The following is a 26,653-nucleotide window of genomic DNA, read 5'->3' as shown; positions in this document are numbered from 1 at the left end:
TTATAGAGAGGGAATCAAGGTTCTAGGAATCTGAGAGGAATTTAATTTACCCAAGGTCACAGGGGCTGGACTGTTTCGGCCTAAAGCCTGTGCTGTTAACCATTTTTTGATGAGTTGCATCTGGGTAGGCAGAAATGAAACTTGGAAAGTAAGCAGATGTCACCAGACCTGGAGCTGGCAACTTCACCTTCCTCCCTTGGGCACAGAGCTTGGAAAATATATATATAAATAATGGGGTCCAGCTCTGGATTTCATTCTGAGGGGAAGGGTAGCCCATAATGGGGGGGGGGGCAGATCTGCTCTGGACTGCGACTCTGGTCTTAGGGTGGATGACCAGGCTGGAGGGAGACAGTGGAGGCAGAAAGGCTGGGTGGGAAGACATTGCAAGGGACTGGTTGGCAACAACAAAGACCAGACGAGAAGGGAACGACCATCAGGACTTCTCAGGACCCTCAGAGGAGGTCCTTATCCCCAAGGGGCTCCCTTTCATGCTTAACGAGGGCAGAGGGGACTGACGTCATTTGCCACTTTCTGCCACCCCAGCAACTTTTATGCCTGGATGAGCAGACGGTCCTACTTAGAAAGCAAGTAGCAATTGTGCCCTCAAAGCACTCTAGACCCTAGAAGCTGGGCAGATGCTGATGCTGAGCCCATGCGTGTATGTTCAGGGCACTGGGGAAAAAGAAGAGGATAATGGAAAATGTAGAAACTGTAAGTTCCCGTTTTGTTGTAGACACTTGTTTTTGCCCTTTTGGGAACCTCTCTCCTCCTGATAACTGTATCCCAATGCAGTTTCAAAGATCTCCAGTGTTGGTGGGTCAGTCAAGGCCTCCCTTAGCCCAATGGTGTCTGTGATTCAGGCTGAGGCCAATCAGAATCTCTTTCTTTGGGACGTGAATCGGGTGGGGTGGCACAAAGGCTGATGACATCTAAAGGTCCCCCCACTCTAACGGTGCCCTGAAGAAAGTCTGGTAATTGCAGCTGTCTACGTCACCCAGGAGGCTGCCTGGGTTTCTGCCCAAGTGTAGCCTGGAGTCCTCCGATCACACTTTGGAGAGCTGCACTCATTTTCTTTCAACTTCCTCTTATTCTCGAGGTTAGCCAGGGTCAGCTTCTATCGCTTGCCACTATAGAGATCCAATAAATACATATCTGTGGGTGGTCTTCTTAATAAAAGGGCAAGTCAGCTAGAAAAGGATACAAGAAAGAAGTCGCTGTGTATTATGTAAGCTTTAGCATCCTTACTGTTCTACCAGGTTCACACTCGCTGTGTGTTCCCATGTCGGAGTGCTTATATACATATACCTGAATTACATATGGTGAAAATAATATCCCCCATTCCAGCTCTAATTCGTGGTTGAATACATTTTATTTGGGTCAGTCTCTACTGACTAAGAAAAGAGCTCGTACTTCTCCTCTGTAATAATATATCCCTGCACACCATAGTAGACTTAAATACAGTGATTAGTGGGTTCTTTGCCCTTCTGTATTCTCTAGCTCAGCACTGGAAAGAACATTAAAGCTGGGTGCATTACATCAGATCCTCAGAGAGCCGCACTCTATCGATGCAAAACAAACGTAATGGGGATCAGATCTCTGGCTCCGGGTTCAGGCTGTGATATTTTAGAACTGACCTTAATTTCTGCCCTGAGTTCCGCCAGCTGCATCTCCGCCATCTGACTGGCCAGATCCGTCAGTCTCTTTAGTTCTTCGGCTTTCTTCTGACGAGCAGTCAGGATTTCCACTGCCAAATAAGAAAGAAGAATGCGTTAGGGCCAGCGATCTAAACACATTAAATGACCTGTTTCTTGGGATCGGTTCTCCCTCCGCGTACTGATCGCTCTGTTGGACCATGACTAGGTTTTCCGAGTTGGTTACTGAGGTGGGTTGGCCCTCGGTGCTCGGGACTGATCACTTCTGTATGTCCTTATCCACCAACTCCTCAATCAAACACGGTCCCTTTGGACTCGCTGTACACCCACGGTCTCCTGTGCTTTCCTCACCGCCGTCTGATCTCACTTCCTTAATTTAGTCTTTGCAACTTGTGCATTACTCAGAACCACTATCACCAAAAAAAGACACTTGGTGAAATCCTGTCTGAATGATATCGCAAAGATAGGGAGGCCACTAAGCAAAAACCATTCTCCTGGATGTGCCCGACTATGAAATTCTAACAGCGTCAGACCTTCTGAACTTTACCACTTACTCACTGAGAGCCACTAGCTGTATCATTGGAATGTGACATTGAAGTTTTACTTTATTAGCTTTTTGTGAGCTAAAAAATGCCTCTGCTTTTGATACTCTACAGATCTGTTTCCATTTTTGCAACCAAAGAGAAGTTCTAGACCAGAGTGCCTTATTTTAAGCGTCCCCCATGGAAAAATGTCCAGGGTGAGTCAAAACCCGCTTGGACGGGATTTGTGTATCCTCTTTAGCATCCGCGCAGAAGACACCAGGGAGTTTTCCGTCCGGTGCCATATTTCACATGTCTGTCGGATGGCCTGAAGGTTCAAACAGAGGTAGCAGTCCACAGGTGAATTTGTGTGCATGTGTCTGTGTTTCCCAAAAGATTCTACAGCTAGCTCAGAAGCAATGCATACAATCACATAGAGTGAGATTTAAATACGAAATTTCCTCTTCCAAGAGATAGCTTATTCTCTAACTTGAAGTCACAGACGAACTGCCTTCCTTTCTTTTGGACAAGCATTTTGAGTTATGAGAAGAAAGAAGTCCACCCAATGAAGACGCTACACATATTGGAGTTACATTCCTTTCTTGGCTGAACAAAAGTCAACTGCTTTATTAGACCAGATTCACAGCATACACGCAGAGCCGAACAATGATTTCTCACCGTAAGGGTTCTTAATGTATAAATGTCAAAAACAGCCACTTCAAAACCCCTCGAAAAGTTGAAAAGCAATCAAGAGTTAAGATTTCCTGCAAACTATAATCCATTCTACAGACAGAGAAACATTATCACTAATGCTGATATGAATGTTGAGATGTCGATAGAATCAGTAATCTGTAACTCACAAGGTCTAATTGTTGGCTAAACTCCTCTAATCATGCTCTGATTATCCACTAGGACTCCCCTTGCCTCCCATTTACAAACCCATGTAGCTGAGCAGAAGCTGATGTGTGCCGGTAGTCTTTCAGGACACAGGGGAGCTAGTCGAGAACGAGTTCCCATGATGGTTGTGGAAAGAATCCATCCAAGTACAGACCCCGTATTACTGAATGATGTCCCAGTTACCCAGTCACACAAGAGGGCACACAGAGGTGGCCTACTCTCATGGGTGGCCACAGAGTATGTATGTTTTGTTTGGTCCACATTTTACTTATACAAATGAATTGTCTCCATTTAAAAATTAGGAGATGTCACTCAGAAGCCGGATTTCTGGCTTCTCCTAAAATATTGGAATTTCTGGCCACAGTTGGCCAACATGTGGCAACAACTGGCTACTCTTGAGTTGTCACCCTTTAGGGATGGAGCGTGGCGCCCATCGTGCCGTGGTCACTCCCTGCCCTGCCTGGCTCATTAATGATCCCAGCCTGGCCCCTGGAAGCATCTCCAATCACGGCAGAGGCTACACTTACAGTTTTCCGTGTCCACAATGCCTAGGGCCTGGTACAATGTGGGTGCCCAGTATGTACACTTGCTGAATGAGGGACTGAACGACTGGGTCAATCCATTATTTAAAAGCGGTATGCGGGGCGCCTGTGTGGCTCAGTGGGTTAAAGCCTCTGCCTTTGGCTCAGGTCATGATCCCAGGATCCTGGGATCGAGCCCCGCATCAGGCTCTCTGCTTAGCGGGGAGCCTGCTTCCCTTCCTCTCTCTGCGTGCCTCTCTGCCCACTTGTGATCTCTCTCTGTCAAATAAATAAATAAAATCTTTTTAAAAATTAAAAAAAAAAACACTTATTGAAAAAAAAAAAAGCAATATGTGAGGTGCCTGGGTGCCACAGGAGCTTAAGTGTCCAACTCTTGGTTTTGGCTCAGGTCATGGTCTTGGGGTCATAAGATCGCGCCCCCGTCAGGCTCTGGGCTTAGCACAGAGTCTGCTTAAGACACTCGTTCTCCCTCTGGCCTTCCCCTCCATGAGTGCGCTCTCTCTCAAACAAGTAAGTAAGTCTTGGGGAAAAAAAAAAGAATACACAAAGAAGGACAGAAGTTCTTTTTCTAGAAGGACCACTGAGGCATGTTTAACATTTATACCTTTGATTATTCATGTATTTGCCATAATTCAACATAGGAATGAGACTAAATCTGTAGCATGAAAAAACGATTCTTGAGCAGGGAGTTGAAACAAAGTGCTTTGCTCTTGCAAAGATTAAAAAAAGAAATTCCGAAGGCCTATACTTGGTGAGCCGATGGTAAAGGGGTCAGCAGACCCTGAATGACTACACAGTTAAACAGATCTGACTTTTCTTAATGGATCATTTGTGGGACTGGTGACAATTAGGCATAATTGTACTTTTTGAGAAGAATTTGGGCATTCGCACAAAAGATTTTGTAGAAATAGATATAAATGGGTCCTGAAACAGGAATGCAGGTGCAAAATCACCAATAAATTCTGAGTTTACCTGCATGCAAATGTGTATGAAAGTGAATACTTTTGCCTCAGCCAGTGTTGGGATGAGTTTTACATACAGTCTCATTAACATCTCAAAGCCTTTCATTATGAAAAAGCCTTAAAACTAGAGATCTAAAGCCAATATTCTGTGGGGACACTAACAGGTTCACCTCAAAAACATCAATCACAGAAACAAAAAGCAAAAGCAAAAACAAAACCAGACCAGATCCTAAGATTCATTGATCCTCAAATTTAAAATAGAATAATAAGGTATGTTTTGAAAGCAACATCCTTTTGGAAATCTGTAGAGAGACAGTTTCATGAAGCTTTCATTTTCACTGCATTTGGGACTTCATTAATATTATTTAGGTACTTTTTAGTAGGCTGAAATCCACTTTTATAATAGGATTTATGAATTCCTTCAAGTTTTTGGAACATGCAGGAAGCTGGCTCTTGTTGCATGAACCATGGAAAATTTTAGGGCTTCTCAAATAATACCCTTTAGCAGAGGAGGGGCTTGAAATCCTAGGGGTTGGAGCTGGGACACAAAGTTTGTTTCAAGCATGAAGATTCTTTGATACTTTTACCCTCCTACTGTTGTGAGTCCTTCCTTCACCTCCCAATAGATCTGTGCTCCTGTTTATATGTTTTCTTCCCGTATCTCCAATAAATTTGATGCTCCAAGAACATACCTATTTTGGTCTTCAGTTCCTTCAAACAGTCTGAGACCACAGCCCTACAACAGCCCTACAACATGTTTTGCTGCTTCATCTATAAACGTAATAATCATATTACTTTTAGGGCTACTGTGGAACTAAATGAAATAACCTACGTGACGTGTTTAGTACCATACACTAAAAAAATGCTAACCTCAAATATTCATAAAGTGAGATATGTTTATCTAGAATATACTTCCTTTTTTTTTTTTTTGCAATCACTAATATTGGATCCGACAGCCTACAGACACTGAATTAATTACAATAATTCACTTAACAGATATTATGAAGTACCCACAGTCTTCTCAGCACTACGTCAGGCGCCATGACGGACAGAGGGGCTTATGTTATAACTGAGGAAATAAGGTTTGTAACATGGGCAGCAAATAGAAAATGTGGAAAGTACTCCGAAGACCATAGATGAGCCATCTCAAGACAGTTCACTTCTTAGTGGAGGGAAATCCAGTGGTTCCCTCTGCCTGTGGAGACACGCCTGTGTCACCTGAGAGACGCTGTTGAGGTCCGTCGGCTCCATTTTCTGGCGGTCATGTGAGGAGGCTGGACTGACCCCTTCACTAATGAGTGCTTTTCCCTTTTCGTACACATACTGGGTCAGGCACTGTGCTAAGTGCCTGGCATATATTTTCCCCTTTTATCTTTACAGTAACTATTTGAGATGATACTACTCTTATTCCGCCTCTTCTGAGAAGTAAGCGTGGATGTTGAGGAGCTTAACAAAATGGCTCGAAGGCACACAGCCAGTAAACAGGTGGAATCTGGGTTGGAACTCAGTCTTGCTTGTCCCTAGTGCAAGCAAGATGGCTTCCCCGGGGCTCTGGGCAGTTCTCAAACTAGGAGCCTTGGCACCAGTGACTGAATGAAGTTAGACAAACTCTACCAACCAATCTCATGCTTTTAGCTACGCTGAGAACTCCATGTGTGTGCAGGTCCCAGAGTTTGCTGTTTGCCGTCAAACCCAGTTTGTGATATGCGAGTGCACAGTAAATGTTTATTAACTGAGTGAATTTTAAAAATGGGGAAGCTCTCCAGAGATGCTCCAAATCCCACAGGTGTTGGATCCTAATATTATTCTCTCAAGAAGATAGAATGAGGGGCGCCTGGGTGGCCCAGTGGGTTAAAGCCTCTGCCTTTGGCTCAGGTCATTCTCTCAGGGTCCTGGGATCGAGCCCGGAATTGGGCTCTCTGCTCAGCCGGGAGCTTGCTTCCTCCTCTCTCTGCCTGCCTCTCTGCCTACTTGTGATCTCTGTTAAATAAATAAATAAAATCTTTAAAAAAAAGAAAAGAAGAAGAAGAAGATAGAATGAGCACGTGATATCTGAGGTCTACTGTTAACCTCTTAGGAGGGGATGTGCTAGTAACTTTGTATCTTGGTGCTAGAGATCCTTTTGTGTCTGTGTTGGCTGCTCACATTGTTATCGATAGGACATGAAACTAACAAGAAAGAATAAGCTATACCTAAGAGGACAAATCCCCGATCATGTGGAAAGAGATCAACAAACTTCATAAGAATAAAATACTATTTACTTTATAAAATAAAAACATTTTATAAAATAAAATAATTTCACATTCAAAGGGATTGTGTAACTGCCTAAATATTCCACAGCTGAACCCTGGATCACATTTCGTTTTATTTCATAAAAACTTGCTGTTATTTGAAATTCTCAGACGTTGCTTAAAATCATTTTTAAAAAATTGTGTAACAAAAATACCAATCGTTACTTTTCACAAAGTGACTACTGAATTACGACCAAGGGCCAGACAAGAAAAATAGAAAAAGAATGAAAAATTTGGTCGGATCCTTCATTCTGGTAAAAAGAAAGGCACCACTGTTGAAGGGGAAGGAATTAGGTTCTTGGGGTGCAGAGTCACTCATCCAGTTAGTGAGGAAAAATCTGGGTAAGGATAAAGAATTTAAAATGCACAGGAGAGGGGCGCCTGGGTGGCTCAGTCGGCTAAAGCCTCTGCCTTAGGCTCAGGTCATGTTCTCAGGGTCCTGGGATCAAGACCTGCATCCCATCGCATCGGGCTCTCTGCTCAGCGGGGAGCCTGCTTCCCCCTCCCTCTCTGCCTGCCTCTCTGCCTACCTGTGATCTCTGTGAGTCAAATAAATAAACAAAATCTTTTTAAAAAATTAAAAAAAAAATAAAATGCACAGGAGATAAGAATTGTAAGACTAGATCCCAAGTGAAAAATGTGGTTTTAGGGTTCTCATCAATGACACGGGACTGCATTTGATCCTAAGAGAGGGCTTAGCAGCCGCACCTGGGGCTTGCTATTGCCGCTGACAAAGCAATCTGGTCTCACAATGTTGCACCCGTGAACCCCAGCCTGTTTGCAGGAGTTGAAATCTGTCCTACTATCTGTTGACTAGTTTTACGACCATTGGACAAACTGAGAACTAGAAATAAGTATAAAGAGAATACAATAAGTCCAACCCAGGGTATACAAATATTTTAAGACTGTCTGAGGGTGTTTATTATTTAAACAGGGTATTTGGGACATTAAATAGTCTCATTTGTGATTTCAACTTAAAACCTGTCATTGATTTTCTTGCGAGGTGTTACGCTGGCAGCTGTCAGCAGATATGACTGAGTCTGTAAACAGAACCGGGAGTGTTTTAAGAAAACTTCACTTAGTACATCTCTACGTTTGAATTATTAAACTTATAAGAGCTGTTTAAAAGCTTGGAACATCTTGCTTTTAGGCTGGTTCGTATGCCGGCATCCGAAGTGCTCAGAAAAAAAGGCAGATGCGTTTAATTTAAAGATGTGATTCAAAATGTTAAGGGGAATTTAAGTCAAGTTTCAAATGGACAGTTTTCTTAGAGGCATGTGACGTGTTAAACTTGAGGTAGCTGAACCTAAGAACGAACAGGGGAAACGTATCGTTTTAAGTCACATAGCAAGATATGGAAGTTGCAAAAGCATAAAACTGATGTTTGAAAATTTAATTCTAAATTCAATGTCATTTTGAAGTACCTGTAAGTACCCCTTTATACACCCCCAATTTTAAGTAACTCAGCCGGACACCTATCTTGCTGAGTACATGCTCTGCTGTGTGCTCCTGGGGCCACGCCCACACGAGGCTCCCAAGGTCTCCAGGGGCTACGTGACTTGCCCAACGTCCCAGAGCTCATTAGCCAGGATTTCAGTGTGAATTTTAGGACCTTTCTCAGAATCCATATCACTGCCAGTGGACCTACAGATTGCTTCAGAGTAGGAGGCGCCTAACCAAACAACCGTGTGTCTACTTACTGGCTTCTTCTTTAACTTTATCCATTTCTGCCATTAATGAAACTTCTTTGTCAATGATGCTGGGAGGGGAAAAACAGAAACAAAAGCAAAGAATGCTTAATCAAAGAGAAACTTTTAATAAGCACTGGAAGCACAAGAAAAATTATTTTCATTAAACAAAATACAAAATTACCATAAATATTTCTATGTTACAATGCCAGCAGCACCCTCTGCCTTTCCAAAAATGAGGCAACACGGAAGGGTTGCTCCCAAGTATTTCAAAGTGACATCTGCTGATTAAATCATTGTCAGCAAATCTAAAAAAAAAAAAAAAAAAAAAGCCTTTTCCGACTTTCAGAATTGTGCTGCTTTGAATTTAAATTTGGCAGTATTTTTGCCCTATGAATTCTGAAGTTCCACGACTATATGAAGAGTATTTGAAAAGCCGGGGTTCAGGGGATCTAGGCCTGTAGTTCTCACATGCCTCTGTGCGTTGCTCCCTCAGATACTGGCTGGTGGGCGGGGATGTGGGCCCATCTCTGATGCAGATGGCCCTGGGACCTGCTTTGAGAAGTAAGGCCTGGATCAGTCCATCTACAGGTTCTATAATAGAACTCCATACGTTCTCATTCCCCCAAAGAAGCATTTCAAGTTCAAATTAACTTTTTCCCCCACACTGTATTACTTTTTAGTTAGTTCTTTGCATAAATAATAATCTGCCCAATAGTTCACTTCTCTCCCATCCTGACTCCTAGTTCCCCTCACAACAGAACACAGCATCAGAATCCCCTCATCCAGGTGACTCTTGAACAACACCTTGAACTCTGCAGGTCCTCTTACATGTGCGTTGTTTTGGGTAAACACAATACGATACCACAAGTGTATTCTCCTTATGATTTTTGCAATAACATTTTCGCGTCTCTAGCTTCCTTTATTGTAAGAACATACTATGTAATACATATAACATATGAGATGTGTGAATGGACTCTTTATGGTATTAGTAAGGCTACTGGTCAGTAGGAGGCTATAAATTAAGTTTTGGGGGGGTCAAAATGGTTATACACAGACTTTAGACTGAGTCGGGGGTAGGCACCCCAACTCTCTCCCCTCCACTGCTCAAGGGTCAGCTGCATATCCTTTCACAGACTTTCATGTATAGATAAGTATAGATGCGAGGTATTTTTAAATTTTCATTTCAACCATCAATACTTCAATACATATCTCGCAAAGATAACGACTTTGTTGGGACTACAACCATAGTATTACATAGTATTACAAAGTATTACATAATATTACTTTATATTACATAGTGTTTATATTACATAGTATTACTTTATACTTTTACTACCATAGTATTACATAGAATACTAGAATACCTAAAAACATTAACAATAATTTAATATTATCAGGTATCTACTCAATGTTCAAATTTCCCTACGTATTTGTTCCCTATGTATTTGTTAACAGTTAGTTTGGGCCAGGATCTAAGTAAGTCCGGCCACTGCATTGGTTAATTGTCTAGGAAATCTGTTTTTATCTCTCCACACCCTGTTTGCAACTCATTTGTTGAAGAAAGCAGGTTGTTTGTTCTGTCAAGTTGTCCAAGGTTTTAATTTTGCTGATTTGTACTGCATGGTATTATTTTACCCATTCTTTAAATTTTCCTATGAATATGGTATGAGATATATACATCTGATTAGGTTTGCTTATATTTCAGAAAGGGTACCTTATGTTACCTCCTTCCACCAGCAGACATATAACGACCCAATGCAGTTATAAATATTCCTTTTAGAAAAAACCAAACCTGAATGTATTCAAATTCTTACATCTCATAACAAATTTGTAGGAAATACAAAGGGCGTCTCTATTTTTTTAAGATTATCAGCAGTCACTGATGATGGTTACCTGGATAAATAGTGTTTTAAAAATGGGGCTATTCAAATTCTACTACTCCGTATTCATTTATTTACCTTGAAGTCTTGCACAAAGAGAAACTTTCCCTTACCAACTATTCGGGTTAACATGTAGTACAATTTATATAGGTCAGCAGGATAAATGCTGGGAGATCCGTTTTCCAAACGATATAGCTGGTTCCCTGGCCTCCCTCCGCAGAAACCAATGAGATTTTTTTGCTTGTTTGTACAGTTTGTGAACTCATAATTAAGGTGCTTCAATACATGGCAGTAAGCATCCATAGTTACTACCTTTCTGTTCCAACCGATATATTTTTCCCCCATCAGGTGTACTTTTAAAACTTAAAGTGTATTTAAAATTTATTTCCTCTTAGGACGAATATTTTGTAATATTCGTATTTTGTAAGGTATGTCTATAGGAGTTTTGGGCTCCTCATCCAGACGATAGAACCTGAACACTTGGTGAGTCAGGACTGTGTGCTGAGAAACTCAGCTCGTTCCAACGAGGAAATCCCAAGGGAAAGAACCGACCGGTCCATCAGGATACCTGTAACTTCTTTATTGACATTAAATACGTATGATGTCAATGTGTTTTAAACAGAGGAAATAAAAGTCTTCATCTCCCCTCTGTCCCCGTGTACTTGGCTCCCTTCCCTGGACGTCTCCACCAACACCAGCTTCTTCCATTTCTTCCCAGAGACCATCTACTCATAAACCAGCATATGTGTCTTAATCATATGAAATGCTGAGTTAAGTCAAAAGAGGCTTGTGCGCCCCTGATTATGAGGTATATTTAGCTCCTCTGTCAAGTTCACACATGTAGCCAAGATGGGCCAGGCAACTTTTTGTGTTTGTGTTTTTGGGTTTGCGTCTCACCTGGAGAGGGCAGTTCCATGTTTGCTTAGGAAAGGGAGGCTAACGGATGAGCTGTTAGAGAGACAAGGGGAGAACCTAGAAATCTGGAGTCAGGAGCCCCAGTCACAACGATACGACTCAGCTTCTCTGCCTGGGAACACGTTTTGAATTTGTATCCCCTACATAAAGAGGCCAAAGAGGAGGGGAGAAGTCAGCAAGAAGGGTGGGGACCCTGCGGGGTCAAGAACCGAAGAGAGACCTCAGCGGTGGTGGTGGTTGGGGGGCGGTGGCGCACAGGAACTTCCAGGAGCCACAAGGCCGAAGGTGTACACGGCCAGCAGTGTGATGTGAGCCTTCCGGACCGTCACTGTGCGGGGCGCGGATGGTCTGAACGCGAGCAGGTGCACACACAGACACCGAGCAGGGGCCGCCTTCCACGTTTGGGTCAGTATGAGGCTGAACAGATGAAGGCGACTGAGTGCGAGAATATCCGGCCCGCCGTCCCCCCTGGATCGGACACAAATCTTAGGAAGGGATGTGAATTCCACTGGACACCATCAGGAGTGCCAAGAACTAGGGGGCGGGGATACTGCGGCGCAATCGTGCGAGCCCGCAGCTAACTCGAGCTCCCCGTGCACCTGCCGGCTGCAGCCGGGCGCGCGGGCTTACGCCACAGCGAGCACGGGAAATGCGGAGACTCAGAGAACATTCAGCCGTGGCACAAGCACTCGCTGAGTGCCTGCCCCGTGCCGGCAAGGGTGATGGGGCACAGCAATGCAGCTGGGGAGGAAGGCGCCCTACCATCCCCGTGGAGCCCACTGGCTTTTCGGGAAAGGGGAGAGGAAGGTGAGAGGACCTGCCGGACTTACTGGAGAAAAAGCGGAAAACCAGCTGGAAAGGGAAGAAAATGGTGATGGTAAGAAGAAATACCTCCATACCCCCAACCCCCCAAAACCAACCCATAGGCTTCTAATTAGAGTCGCTGGGATCCGAGAGCATGCAAGCGATGAACCAAAGGAAATTCATGCCCAGGATACAGGAGTGGGTGTGCTCAGGCTTCCCGAGGGTGAGTGCCAGGGCAGCCTGGCTGGTCCTCCAACCCACCCAGCTCCCAAACAAGGCCCGGAGCCTGGAGGCTGGGAGCCCTGCCGCCTGTGTGTGTGTTGGGAGGGGAGAATGGAGGAGGAAGGGGCCTTTGCTAATTTCTTTGCCAGCTGCAAGATCGGGGTAAATTCTTGTTGATTAAGTTTGTTCACATAATTATGTGCCCAGAGAGTTTAACAAGATGGACATCAGGGGTATAAGACCTATCCTCAGGCCCAACACATCCTCAACAAAGCTAGATATTGACACAGTGGTTAGTTCGGACCTTCCGGGCCAGCAACAGGAGGGATGCAGGTTTTCACAGGAAACTGTTAATCTGCTTAATGCCCACTTGAGTTTGTGAAGGCGTCCGTGAAGCTGGCATCAAACCGTGCTTCCACTCCTCTGGGTATTTCAACAAAAGATTGTCCTCAAGCGTCTCAGTAATTCAAGCACAGCTACGTGCGACTACTTTCAAAACTCACGTGCACGAAGGCAAGCCAGGGATCCCTGCGGAATCCGGACCCTGCGCAGAACGCAGACCAGGGTTCGGGGCCAGCGGAAGCAGCGCCCTCCGATCCTCCCTCCAGAATCTCAGTAAGCTACGCCTGAGGGTCTGTTTGGGCTTCACTTTAACGGCGGCAGGACCGTGGAAGGGAAGGACATCATGGGAAGTAGACACGGAGGACAGAGAGGCGGCCGTCGGAAAGGCCAGTAGTGAAGGTCGGACAGCGAGGAGCCAGACCAAAGGAGGGAAAGAGGGAAGGCTGCGTCCAACACCTTCCAGGGCCTGGTGTCATAGCCAGCTCCATGAGCACGTGCCTTAGCGCCATGTGTGAGCCCTGCTGGATCTCCTCAGGGGTCCTGGGACAGATACATACGAGTGCGCCTCATGAAACACTCTGCAGGCTGGCAAGGATGGAGCGTGCTGGGCAAAGCCCTGGGACGGGGTCAGCAGATACAGAGGCCTGGAGGGAGGGTCTTGAGAGGAATGACATCAGAGAGTTGAAGAGTCATAGAGAAATCACAGGCAGTGTCACAGACCACATTCCTACCAAGGAGCAGAAAGGTCACGTGTTTGCTTTTTAGGTACACCTGTGCAGACAGATGTTAGCCCTGAGTTGCTTCAGAATGAGAGCTGATCATAACTAACACAACCTGAGTGCCTACTGTGTGCTAGGCACCAGCTTCATGAAACCCTGCAAGGTCTCTGCTCTGCTCTCTCCTCACCACAGGGCCTTGGCACATGCCCTTCTGCTGCTGGAAGACAACTCTCCTCCCCAACCCTGCTGTTCTTTATTTCATTAACTGTGAGTCTTCGTTCAGGTCTCCACTAAGTCATCACTTTTTCAGGGAGAAACTCTGAGTTTTAAAAACTTCTGTTCAACTTTATGGTCTTAGACTGTTACGGGTTGCTCAACAAGACACTGCTCAGTAGTAACAATAGCCGAATTATGGAAAGAGCTCAAATGTCCATCAACTGATGAAAGGAAGACATAGTGTGTGTGCATGTGTGTACATACGCACACACATAAAATATTATCCAGCCATCAAAAAGAATGAAATCTTACCATTTGCAACAACATGGATGGAGCTAGAGAGTATAATGCAAAGAAAAATAAGTCAGGCAGAGAAAGACAAGAAACATATGATTTCACTCATATGTGCAATTTAAGAAACAAAACAGACGACCATAGAGGAAGAGGGAAAAAAAAAAAAAAGAGAGAGAGGGAAACAAACCATGAGAGATTTTTTTTTTAAGATTTTTTTTTTATTTATTTGTTAGAGAGAGAGAGAGAGAGAGAGATACAGAGCGCAAGCACAGGCAGACAGAGTGGCAGGCTAGAGGCAGAGGGAGAAGCAGGCTCCCTGCCAAGCAAGGAGCCCGATGTGGGACTCGATCCCAGGACGCTGGGATCATGACCTGAGCCGAAGGCAGCCGCTTAACCAACTGAGCCACCCAGGCGTCCCACCATGAGAGATTCTTAACCCTAGAGAACAAACTGAGGGTTGCTGGAGGGGAGATGGGCAGGGGATGGGCTAAATGGGTGACGGGCCCTTGGGATGAGCACTGGGTGTCATAGGTAAGTGATGAAATTCTACTGCTGAAACTAACATGACACTACATATCAACTAACTGGAATTTAAATAAAAACTTGAAGAAACTGCCCAACAGTGAAGAGCAGGAGAGACAACGTATTTATTTTTCTGTGGGATAACAATAATGAAACTTCTTAATCGTTATACTGTAGCGCTTGCATATAAATCACGTTTAAGCAAAAATTTATATCATTTTTGCCACTGATGGAATCTAATCATTTGAGACCTAAGCTTATGAATAACAGTGCAATGATAATCACCAAACCACACAGGGTTTGGCTCAGAATCAAAACAGATAGTTGATGTTTCTGTATGCAAATTAGGGTGGTAATAAATTATTGAAATTTGTGCTTTCCCCCACTGATCATCTGTAATTCCTGCTTTTGAACATTTTTGCTTTGAAACGGTAATCCTCTGTACTTGACAGAAATACAGAACTCTTTAACTAGCCTTTCACTGACCACTATAAGTTCTCTTTTTTAGAATTCACAGTTATTTATTTGCTTATCTGAGAGAGAGATAGAGAGAGAGACCACGTTCAGGGCAGGGGTAGGGACAGAGGGAGAGGGAGAAGGACAAGCCGACTTCCTGCTGAGCACGCAGGGCTCTATCTCAGGACTCAGATCCAGACCTGAGCCGAAATCAAGAGTCTGGTGTTCATTCAGGTAACTGAGCCACCAAGGCACCCCTTCCCCCCCACTAAACATTCTTTAAATGGTTGGATAAAGTCCTCCGGAGGGCACCAGACTCAAGACACATCGAACACGTTCTATATCAACTGAGCTCACATAAAACCTATGCTGACCTCACATGTTTCAGATGTGCCCTTTATCCTTCCCAAAACACATCTTCTCATTTTATCTAAACTGTCTGGACAGTAAAACTTTATTCTATTGCCATAAAAAAGCTTTTATTATTAAAGCAATACGGTGTAAGGAGGAGATTACCATGGCAAAGCCCTTACGGTTTATTATGCAGTTAATCACAGAGATAAAGTGTCATTTTATAAAAATGTTTCTACTGTCTTGCTTCTTTTCTACAGAGGAGTTATAATAACAATAATAAAAAGAATCAGAAAGGCACTTTAGCAGGAAGAGATTTATCATTTTCTGCTCTTGAAAGATTTTTCCTTAAACCCAGAGACGAAGACACTGAGGGGCAAAACTGCTTCCTTTGGAAGCAGGGGTGAGCCCCATCGAGTCCGGTGTCCTTCATAAATAAAGATGCTGGGATAGGGAGCAGCCCCGGGACTGGCAGTGGTTGATAAGCCGGCGAGCGGAACCTGCTCGTGGCTACTGAGGAATGAAAGCAGAATTTCAAAGGGAATTTCAAGAAATCAATCTGCAGCGGCAGCCAGATTCGATGTTAAAAAGAGTTAAAACTAGACCACATTTCATCTCGGTGAGTTTGCCTCAGGGAGGCTGCAGTGAGAGAAATTGCCGGGGACCATCTGATCCCAGACAATCTGGCTTCAGGACTTTCTTGTGGATGAAGAGCTTCTGCTCAGAGCCTCCTTAACTCCTCAGGTGCCAAGCAGGACAAAGCAGGTGGAGTGGCGGGGGGGCGAGGCCAGCATGTGCTGTCCCCCAGCCCCGCAGAGAGAACGAGATTATGGGAATGGCTCGGAGAAAGGATGCCCGTGAGCTCGGAGGTGATGCTCCGGTCCTTCCGGCCTGTACCGAAGAGCATAAAGCAGGCAAATGAAGGGCAGAGCCATGAAGCCAGATTTCCTGTATGAAGACTTTCTCCTTCTTCACTAAGAGAGAGTAAGGTAAAATCACTGCCCCACTGTGGGCTGCGCTCCTGCCCATGGCATCGGGGGAAGGACTGTGAAGGCCCCGAGGAGAGCCGCCTGGGCTCCCGGCAGCCTCCGGGCCCAGTGGCCACCACGCGGGCCTCGAGCTGAGGAGCCCCGGATGATGGAAGAGGCAGCCTGTCTGCCCAGCAGGTGGATGGCAGGAAAACTCCATCTATTAAACATTTAAGGGGTACTATCCTGTTGTATGGGTGCCATTCTAGTCCAACTCCCTGAATATTTGTGGACCCAGGGAATTCATGGGCCCAGGGTAAACCCATTTCTCAACTGTTGCTGTGGTCAACAGAGCTTCTGTCCTGGGCCCAAGAGGCACAGGGGCAGTGGGACCAACGGGTGCTTTCCTCGTCCTTGGCACAGAGGACTGGCAGTTCTACCGCGTACAACAGGTGCACGCGAACGGCGTCCGTGAGCGAACGGCGTCCGTGATCTCGGGTGCTGCCCGTTCCCCACTCCTGCTCTGTCTGCTCTGCTCTCTGAAGAGTCGCAGAATTCGGCCCCTACTCTCAAATACGGAACTGCGGTGTACGGATCATCGTGAGCCGCAGGCACTTGAAAAACAGCAACGCAGGGCAAGGCAGTATTTGAACTCCCCTCATCTGCTTCAAGACAGAGCCTCCAAGGAACTCAATTGTCATCAATCCCCCCCTGGAGGGTTCTGTCAACCCGGTGGGACTGCGGCCTTCTGTCACAGGACAGGAGCCTCGAAGTGGACACCACACTCAGACACACCGTTAACAAGTGATCACGCCTCCCGTCTGTCCTTCTGAGCGTCCTCTCATCTTTTCCAGAATCATTTACTCTCCTCTGAGAGGCCTACACCTACCCCCACCTTGCCCCCATCCCTGCTGAAACGGCATTTAATTCTGAATTCTGAGCCCCCTAGGGAGCTTATTGACGTTTCCCTGGGTCTCTCCCATGTATACATGAGGTACACGTGTTAATAAACTTTTGTTCGTGTTTCTTTTGTTAATCTGTCTTTGTCAGGGGTCTCGGCCAAAACCCGGAGGGTGGACGGGAAGTTCTTTGTCCTGCCGTCATCCCATCTCGTCCCCTCTCCTGTAGGCTGTATGCTGGTTACCGGTGTCGTGTGCTCTGTGCGACGCCTCTTCCTTCCCTTCCATGCGATCACGGCCCCCGAAGTCTACTGCAGACAGCTCTCGCCTGCCCTTCTCCTACCTGCGCTGGCCAGTTTCACTCCCCGCTCATTATGAAGTAGTTGGCTGAGTTTCATTCTGTGGTTTTGTGGGGATTCCTGGGTCTGTCGCCTTCTACTCTGTACCTTTTTGCATTCGATTTTACCAGCCCTTGGCTTCTTTTGTTATAATTGGAACCCTTCTTCTCTGAACGCAGCTGTGGTGACAAACTGATCTTTCTAAATGTCTCCTAAATTCCACAAGGTTATTTGGCAAACACGGCAAAACGCAACATACATGCCTCCAGCAGGTAGACTGGGGTTGGGATACAGCCCTTCGAAGGGATGCCTCGTGATTGCGACTATCAGGGAAACGAAGCGGCAGCACCTCTGAGCATGAATCATGCTTAAATGACAAAACAGTCAAAATCCCTCTGGCTGTCAATGAACGCAGTAACTGCAGTCCATTTGCCAGTCAGGCTGGGCCTGTTTTATTTCTCTTTTATCCGAAGTAATATCATCTGTTAACGTTAACATCTCTTGGTTGCGTATCTCATATTGGAATCCTACAATAATTTAAATCACAGTCAATGACTATTTCACCGCACTGTCTGAGGGGCACTTCTGGAGTGAGGCTCATGCAGATTCAGCATAAAGACTGACGCCCAATACTTCTAAAATCCAGAAGTTCCTTAAGAAGCAAATAATTAATTGAAAAAAAAAGTAAACCACAGAGATTCTTTCTCTTCTTGGAGTTTAAAATGTGATGTGAGAGTTGCACCATCCTACAAATTCTACCAATCTCACAGTACCACATGCTCAGCTGAAAAATCTATCCTCCTTGTATACCTCCATTTAGAATTTTAAGTATGATTTCACTTAATAATATAATTTCTTGTCTTTATTAATTACTTCTTAGTTTTGATTCTTTCTGTGGAGATCACTAATCAGGGAAAATAACTTAATGGTATTTCAATCTCTATAGCTATAGACATTATATCATTTACTCCCACCCCCTTAAGCAAACCCCCAAACTAATACTCCCACTACGAAGGCAGACTCGTATCTGTGGATGTTCACAGTCTCACAGCACAAGGGTGCCATTTAAGGCACTGACTTAACATTCTTCACATTTTTATTTCATGTTACATGCTCATTAAAAAAGCGGGAAAATATAGAAAGCAGGATAAAATAAAACCAACTTCAAAATGAAACAAGGCAAAGTATCTCTTTGTTTCATACCCCAAAGAGAGTCAAGCACTCAGAACACTGGGGCACTTCTCTCTAATCTGAGCGGGGAGGGGAGTCGTCTATGCAGAAGCCATCCTGGTTGTTGAACACAAGGAAGACAAACGGAAGCCGGAAAGGACCGATGCGGCACAAGGAGTCCCAGCGATGCTGGCCCACGTCCAGCCCAAGGTCCTGGACTCGGGGCGACTGCTCCCGGCCTCCCGATGCGCTCGTGTGAGAAGGGCCCGAGCCTCCTGGTGCGGGCCCCGAGGCTCTTTTCCACCCACCATCTCCAGGCTCGCTGCTGCCACTCCTGCTGGGCACCTGCCCTAGTCCACTGGCTTCCCGGGGTGGTGGGGGGCACAAATGAAATATTAAGCTTCATGCTCTTACTCTTTATTCAAGAAAGCAGACTTTCCTAATTTCTAGGATACAGATTAATAGCAGTATACATATGTGACCTATAAACGAGTTTTCTGGTTTGAGAGGGATGTGTTCATAACTCATTTATTAATGGCATGAGACCCAGGGAACGTACCCCTCCCAGAGTGCACTGTGGTCTTTCTGCTTCGGGCTCCTCGTGTTGTTCCTCCCGCAGGGAATCCTCCCCCCCTTCTCAGTCTGCCGATTCCTAGCCTCCTTCGAGTGCCAGTCCAATGTCACCTCTGCGATGGAGTCTTTTCCTGCTGGCCATCAGCCCCCTGCCCCCCAACGTGCGCTCCCTTTCCTGGTTTTCGCCATACTGTGTTACACACCTTTCTGTCTACTCCCACTAGACCTTGGACGTTTTTTGGAAGGACACCGTCTTTTATCTTTCAGCATGCTAGCAGTGCTTCTTCAAGTGTGGTCCTCAGACCATGTACACTGGCCCCCGCTGTCCTCATGACACGCAGGTTCCTGGGCGCCCCCTGCACCCACAGAATCAGAGCCTCTGGGAATGGCGTCCAGGTGCTCCCTGTGCATTCCAAGGTCTGAGAAGCATGAGCTCACGACATGTTCCTCTCCCGCCTGGAGGGGCGGACGGAAAAGGGAGGAGAGAAGGCAGAAAGAGGGCATGGCCAGATGGGAGAGCAAAAGGAGGGTTGATCCGGTGGCCACGGTGGCCATGCAGAATCAGGGTCCTTTTGCCTCACTTCTCTCTCCATCAAGCAACGAAGAGTGGAACCGTGTGATGAGACATTTGCACCCCAAAGCTGGGATCTGCTGCATGCTGAACAGAAAAGTTGGAGAAAGAGAATTTCTTCCCATTGTCTTGGTACAGAGAGAATAAAACTGACTAAATACTCACCTGGAAGAAAAGAGAACCAACCTAGATGGGTCAGGCTAGAGATTTTCTAGAATACTCTGAACAATGCATACCTTGCACACAAAATCTTCATAAAAGCCCTTGACAGTAGTACCCCTTTTTGTAGCGGAATGGAAGTGAAGAAACTCAACCATCTTCAGAGCTAGAATATGTGACGATGAGATTCAAACCCTCTTCTAACTCCACGCACCATGCCTCCTAATTATGTGGTTAATAAACCTTGGAAGATGTGACTTTTGTGCGAATATGGCTACAGTCACCGGAAGAACAGTGTAACTGACATAAGGAATTCTGTTCTACGGACAGGCACAGTCTGTTACGGGATTTCTTGCTGTCCTAGCTGACAAACTGCCCAAAATGACTCCTTCGTCTCACCCCAAGAGGGTGCAGAGGGACTCCCTCTGTATCAGTGTCACCAACGGAAATAAGTCCTAAGATCCATTCTGAAGTTGTGACCTAGGATATCCCGGTTTAGAAACTATAACGTATTTTATATTTATACTAATATATGGGAAGAAATTTGTCTTATTTTCCCAGTGAAAATGGATCATACCATAAATTAAAACACATACTCTCCATCTGGGATTGTACAGATAAGAACAATTTGCTTCATTCCTTTTATTATCTCTATTCTATCAGGAAAACTAACCCTATTCAGGAGCCTGCTGCTAAGCCGGTGGGATGGGTAGCCTTCATTTGCTGAAAAGGTTCAGAGATCTTTTCAGATTTCAAGCTGAAATCACAATCAGCTTCTTGTCCTCCAGCTCTTGTGGGTCTGCGGTGAAAGGAAAGCTGACCTCCAGCGCCAAGTGTATGACGGACGTAACGTATGGAGGTAATCACACTCGGAGCTCGGCGAGGCTCTTAATACAAGGTGCTATTTATGTTGGTTTCCTGGGGACTCTACCCAACCGAAAAGGCCAGTTCTGTACTTTTTGTGTTTATCAACCTGCTCTTCCTTCACGTTGACTCATTCTCTGAGTCCTTGCGGCGGCCCGAGGGAACCATCTAATGCACACAAAAACCTTGGGGAGGAGAGAAAATAGGAAAAGAGAAGCTTTCACCTCCAAAGAGGGAGCTACGCCTATTTAGAATGACACATATTCACGAACGAGGCAAGATTTGAAATACAGTGTACCGCGGGGACTCGCCGTAGTCACAAAGTCGCAGGAACCTTGAGTTTCTCCGTGGTTTATGGTATTTACCCTTTTCACAATTCAGAATGGATCCCGGAGCTTATTTCTATTTATTGGACTGGTGCAGAGTGAGGAAAAGGAGTCATTTTGGGCAATCTGTCAGCGAGGACAGAGACAGAAACCATACACAGGGCTCTCCTGAGGCATGAATATATTTATTAGCCTCCTCTGTCATTGCCTCTTGATATCCTCTGCAGGTGAAGTTCATCTCCATACTGTGAGTTCCCTAAATATGCTGGCAGAGTCTCGAATGTCGGGCGTGGGGAGAAGGTACAGGTTTGTTTGGTTTCCGTCGTCTAGCTCTTTGTACAAGTCACAAGCAGGTGGGCACTTGGAATAGCCATTTAATGAGAAGGAAAGAGGTTAGTCGGAAAGTCTTTGTTAGTGCGGCTTTTGATCAACGGGAGGATTATATTTATTTCCAAAGCAGAAGGACAGGGAGACCTTTTATAAAATTTCACTCTAAAACTATAAAAAGGACAAAGCAAACTCCTGATTTTGACTTCATTACACATTTAATCTAAGGAGCTGGCAAAATCCAGCTATCACTGAACACGCTGCTGAACATGCTGCAGGGAACCAGAGTCTATACGGCATCACGTAGCAACGCCAAGTGGCTGCAAAGGTTCTCCACATCAGCTCTCCCACAGCTAATCCCATTACGAGCAAACCCCATCAAACGGCCTAGAGAAAAGCATCACTCCGTTCATGGACGACACACGCCTCCAGAACTCATGATGTGCATGGCGCACGAGGAATGAGCACCATCTCAGCCATGGTTTTAAAATGGAGGGGGCGCCTGGGTGGCTCAGCTGGTTGGGTGACTGCCTTCCCCTCGGGTCATGATCCCGGAGTCCTGGGATCGAGTCCCGTGTTGGGCTCCCAGCTCCTTGGGGAGTCTGCTTCTCCCTCTGACCTTCTCCCCTCTCATGCTCTCTCTCTCTAAAAAATAAAATCTTAAAAAAAAAATAGAGTCTCGGGACGCCTGGGTGGCTCAGTTGGTTAAGCGGCTGCCTTCGGCTCAGGTCATGATCCCGGCGTCCTGGAATCGAGTCCCACATCGGGCTCCTTGCTTGGCAGGGAGCCTGCTTCTCCTTCTCCCTCTGCCTCTGCCTGCCACTCTGTCTGCCTGTGCTTGCTCTCACTTCTCTCTCTATGACAAATAAATAAATAAAATCTTTAAAAAAAAAATAGAGTCTCTGCTCATTATCTGGGCTTATATCAATGTTTCCATGTGACTGAATTTGAAAACCAAGTTTGCTTGTTGTCATGGCATCTACTCTGATTCTAGAAACCGCTTCAACTAATCCATATTTTCCTTGTACTCAGCTACCGAGGTGCACACAGCACCACAGTGTGCATGATTCAGCTAACTAGATGGTCACCAAGTTTTTTTGCTCCACCATGACTGCACCATAAGTGACAGAGAGACCTGTCTTCCTTCAGCTTAAGTAGCTCAAGGGCCGGCACAGCTGCCGATGTCACCAGCGTGATGGCAGCTGGACACAGGCCACGTGAGCCCAGAAGCAACAAGGACTACTGCCGCCTGGCCGAAGCCAAAAAGAAATAGTGATCCTCTAAACAGACACTCTGTGAAAAAACTCTTTTCTGTCTTTTTCTTTACATACCTCATCCTAGCCCTAGCCCCTGTGATATTTGGTTTTACTGTAGAATGAGAAAAAGACAGGTAGAGACGGACTGGCTAATGAGAGTACTTGCCTGGTGTTAGCAACAACCTCCGGGTCTTCATTTTTCCCTTTTCTCCTCAGAACCGAGTTGAATTCTGCCATGTCAAATAGCAAAACCCGCCAAGCCCTCACATTTGCTACACTTCCACATAATTGTTTGTCTGGTCTTGAGGAGACAAAAATGTAATGTAATATAGCCAGAAAGTTTAGGTTCAGAATTTCCTATAGCACCGAACAGAGGACAGTATGGTTACGTTTTGGGGGGTATGGAACTGACTGGAAAGGACAGGTCCTCTCCTGCGTTTCCGGCCGTGGGTTAGGAGGGCCGCTGGGGGAGGGGCAGACAGGACTCAGAAGTGCTGCCAAGTGAGGGATCCCCATCCCCCCTCAAGGAGCTATGGCAGGATACGCAGAAGGACGGTTGGACCCTCTCACTCTCTTACTCCTCTCACTGTCCTCCGGCCAGGCTTTCTCAGGGTTACTGTTGTCCTGGGACAGACAGTGGTTTGTGATGGGCGGTGGGGGGAGGGCTGTCCTGTGCATTCTAGCACATGCTGGGCTATGCCTGGCTTCCACCTACTAGGTGCCAGCTGTTGTGACAACCAAAAATATTTCCAGACATGGCAACTGTCTCCTGGGGGTGGACAGTGCGCTAGCTCCAGACGTGGCACTCCCTTTGGAGGGCTCTCCGCGAGGGGCTTTCAGCCACAGACACACAAAAGAATCACCTGGAATTCTTTAAAAAACCCACCACCTATCCCTGAGCTCCCCTCAGACCAGGAGCGTCCGCCTTTCTGGCGGTGCTACCTCAGCAAAGCTCTAGGGCTTTTAATTTAGTGGACCACATGGCCTTGAGTATGGAGAGAAGTAAATATTAATTTACAAGCACCGTCTTTCAGTCAATGGTACGTTATTCACAAAGACAGGACATTAAAAAACTCCAAGAGCACAGGAAAACTGGTCTTCTAGCATTAAATGGAAAGCCATGTATTCACCAAAAATCAGCTAAAAGTTTGGGGAATGTTGGGGGGTTGCGGGACGGGGTGAGAACCAACCGAGGAGGAAAGAATCCTGCTGTGTGATAAACCTGCTAGGAAAGAAAAATGGTCTCACTTGGACTTGAACGGAAGTCGTTCCGAGCCTTGTATGCTCCGAGATTTGTACCTGAGTTGGGCACCCGAGGAGCAGCCGACCGGGACTGTGGACACAGGGCTGCCTCGTGTGCTCTGAAAGGCCCTGCTGGCAATTTCCCCTTCGGGAGGGCTTCTCAGAAAAAGGACACAATGTTTAAAATGTCACAGGGAGCCTCTCTGGTGGGTGTGGGGTCACCCTGCTAACTACTGGTGGTCCGGGCGTGGTTTTGCTTGGCTACCTCCGAGGCTTCCAGGACAGGTGAGAGGCCCACGTCGGAGTGGGATTTGAGGAATGCTGGGAGAAGGCAGGCTTTTCTGCAGCCTCAAATTCTCCCTTGCAGGGTTATGCTTTTGGCTGATGGAGAGGGTTAACACTGTTAACATCTAATTAAGTAGGACACTTGGGAAGGAGGACCCACGGCCATCAGCAGGATGAGGTTATCAGTGACACAGGAATGAGTGTCCGTCATTAATGAGGAAAAAAGGAAAGTGCTATGGGGCTCCAGTGCAAGCTTATCTTGTAGTAGTGAGTGGGGAGCACCTGTCTTTGCTCTGGGGGACGAAACTCCAAGGTGCAAGGAAAGAGGAAAGCAAGGCTGGCGGGGGGCGGGGGGAGGCGGGGGGCGGGGAAGGAGGGGAGGCAGGGGAGAGGGGAGGTGGGGCAGGACAGGGCCTGGAACTCCTGACCTACTCCGAATTCCACTGAAGTAAGACCTGGCGGTGCTTCAGGAAAAAATAAACATGAGGTATAAGGACACAGGCTGGGACTGATTTCCCTTTCCTACATGAACGCAAAGCAGCCGAAAAATATGGTCTCCCCCATTCTCTGTGACCCGTTACCCCATCCCCAGCACAAGCTCCACCCTCTGGCTCATGACCATCTTGCATTTCCTTTAGGAGTGCGTTTAATTAGATGTTAAATTGACAATGGCACCTAGCAATTTTTACAGCTCGATTTTGGAATCCTTCCTCCCCCGGCATATGGCAGAGCGATCAAGTCCCATTCTCCTTCCTTAATGTTGTTTGAATTTAATGTTTATTGTTCATTTTAAGCCTGCACCATCAGCTTGGACACACACACACACACACACACACACACACACACACACACTTGTCATGAGAAGCTAGACTAGTTTGCACACAAAGCAATTAAATCTGGCAGCTAGGACTCCAAAGGATGAATATTTTCCAGTTGTGGTAGGGGGCCAATCATATGGAAAGGAAACCAGCTGTTTCATGTTAGTTCCTGATGTGACTTTTCACACAGACACTCATGCTGCAAAATTTATTTTCTGCTAAGACGGCGTGAGAGCATCGTGTCATCTCTGCTGCCCTCTCGGATCCCCAGTTCTTTATGGGCAAATGAGATTGATCCATGAATGGTCATTTAGTCTTACGTAACTGTGTCCTGGTCGCAGGCCAGCCCTGAGCCACCTCACGGTTTTCCTCAGGAACTGGATTGAACAAAGCATTCTCCACTGCCAGCCGGGGTCAGAAAAGCACTGGGTTCATTTTACCCAGATATGCACTCACTGGGGGGCTGGGCGTGTGCAAGCAAGTGCTTTCTCCCCGCCTCCCCAAATCTTCCTTCCGTGCATCCCCGCGGGCTTGTGGAGAACTGGATTGGGCAGGATCTACCTCCTGAAGCCTGGTAGCCTGCTGGATGTTTAGAATGTCTTACCTGAGAGTTTCTGTTTATTTCTAAGCTACACACAAAGCCTGTTGAAGGGTCTGGTGAGGGCACTGGCTGGCCTGAAGCTAGGAGAGCGGGGTCAGGAGGGCAGTGAGGCCTGTGCACGAGGTACCCGTGTCTCAGGACCATCACTCGTTTGGGAAATCTCCAGAGGACTTGTCCCACTTGGTCCACATCTGGATATGCCTTACAACGTAACCCCGAGGCTCTGATTCTATTCAGTGAGTGGCGCTGCATTTGCAATTTTCTCCAATGCCTGGAGTCCGCCATGTCACCCCCAAGAGGAAAGCTTCATTTCTGAAAATGTGTAAGCTGCCTTCCTCCATTCTGTGCCCTGTTATTTTTTTAGGAGCTGCCTGATCCCTAAAATTCATCGGTTTCTCCCCCTCAGAAGACGAGAGGAAGACTTTATCCAAGTACATCAATCACCATGCTGGCGAGGCTGCAGGCTTGTTTGGAACAGAGAGGTAACGTTTTCTCGTTTGGCAGAAATGCCTGCTAATGGCTGATGAGAAAGAATTCTTTTTGTTTTCTTTTCAAGTTGATACGAATGTCCTTATTTGGGGATCATTTTTAGTAAAGGTTAGATTGGAAAACAAGCACATAAAAATGGTTAATCTATACTTATTCTTCTTCTGTACGGAGGAAAGGTGCCATTCGTTACGGGGTGACTTTTAAACAGCGGTCCTGCTTGGCAGAGCTCACTCGGAGGCGATCCTACCCATCAGTTTAAAACAGAGTGTGACACACAAGCAGAGAAAAGATACACAACCTGACTTCCCTGGCCCACACTTTCAGCTCTTGAGGAGTGAAACGCTCAAAGAGTCTGTTATAAATCTCCAGATGTCTCGTGACCCATGTGGTGTTCATTTTACTAAGGAAATTAAAAAAAAAAAAAAAGTACTCCGAGCAGCTGGAGGAGAGAGGTAACTTGAGGTCAGTGCTACACTTTGTCAATTAGTGT

At 46.1% G+C, this 26,653-nt stretch overlaps 1 protein-coding gene across 3 annotated transcripts in view; it reads right to left on the bottom strand.

Moving 5' to 3' along the window:
* The window catches only part of SPATS2L (spermatogenesis associated serine rich 2 like), a 96,165-nt gene that overhangs the window by 7,891 nt on the left and 61,621 nt on the right, over positions 1 to 26,653 (bottom strand). For all 3 annotated transcript variants that reach the window (XM_032354353.1, XM_032354352.1, XM_032354355.1), the window contains 2 exons: positions 8,566 to 8,624; positions 1,635 to 1,744 (listed from right to left, as the gene is read on the bottom strand). In XM_032354353.1, coding sequence (XP_032210244.1) covers positions 1,635 to 1,744; positions 8,566 to 8,624 — 169 coding nt within the window. The remainder of the gene's footprint in view (positions 1 to 1,634; positions 1,745 to 8,565; positions 8,625 to 26,653) is intronic.

The sequence above is a fragment of the Mustela erminea genome, chromosome 8 (assembly GCF_009829155.1).
Source record: "Mustela erminea isolate mMusErm1 chromosome 8, mMusErm1.Pri, whole genome shotgun sequence".
Taxonomy (NCBI): domain Eukaryota; kingdom Metazoa; phylum Chordata; class Mammalia; order Carnivora; family Mustelidae; genus Mustela; species Mustela erminea.
This window is presented reverse-complemented; position numbering and strand designations above follow the sequence as displayed.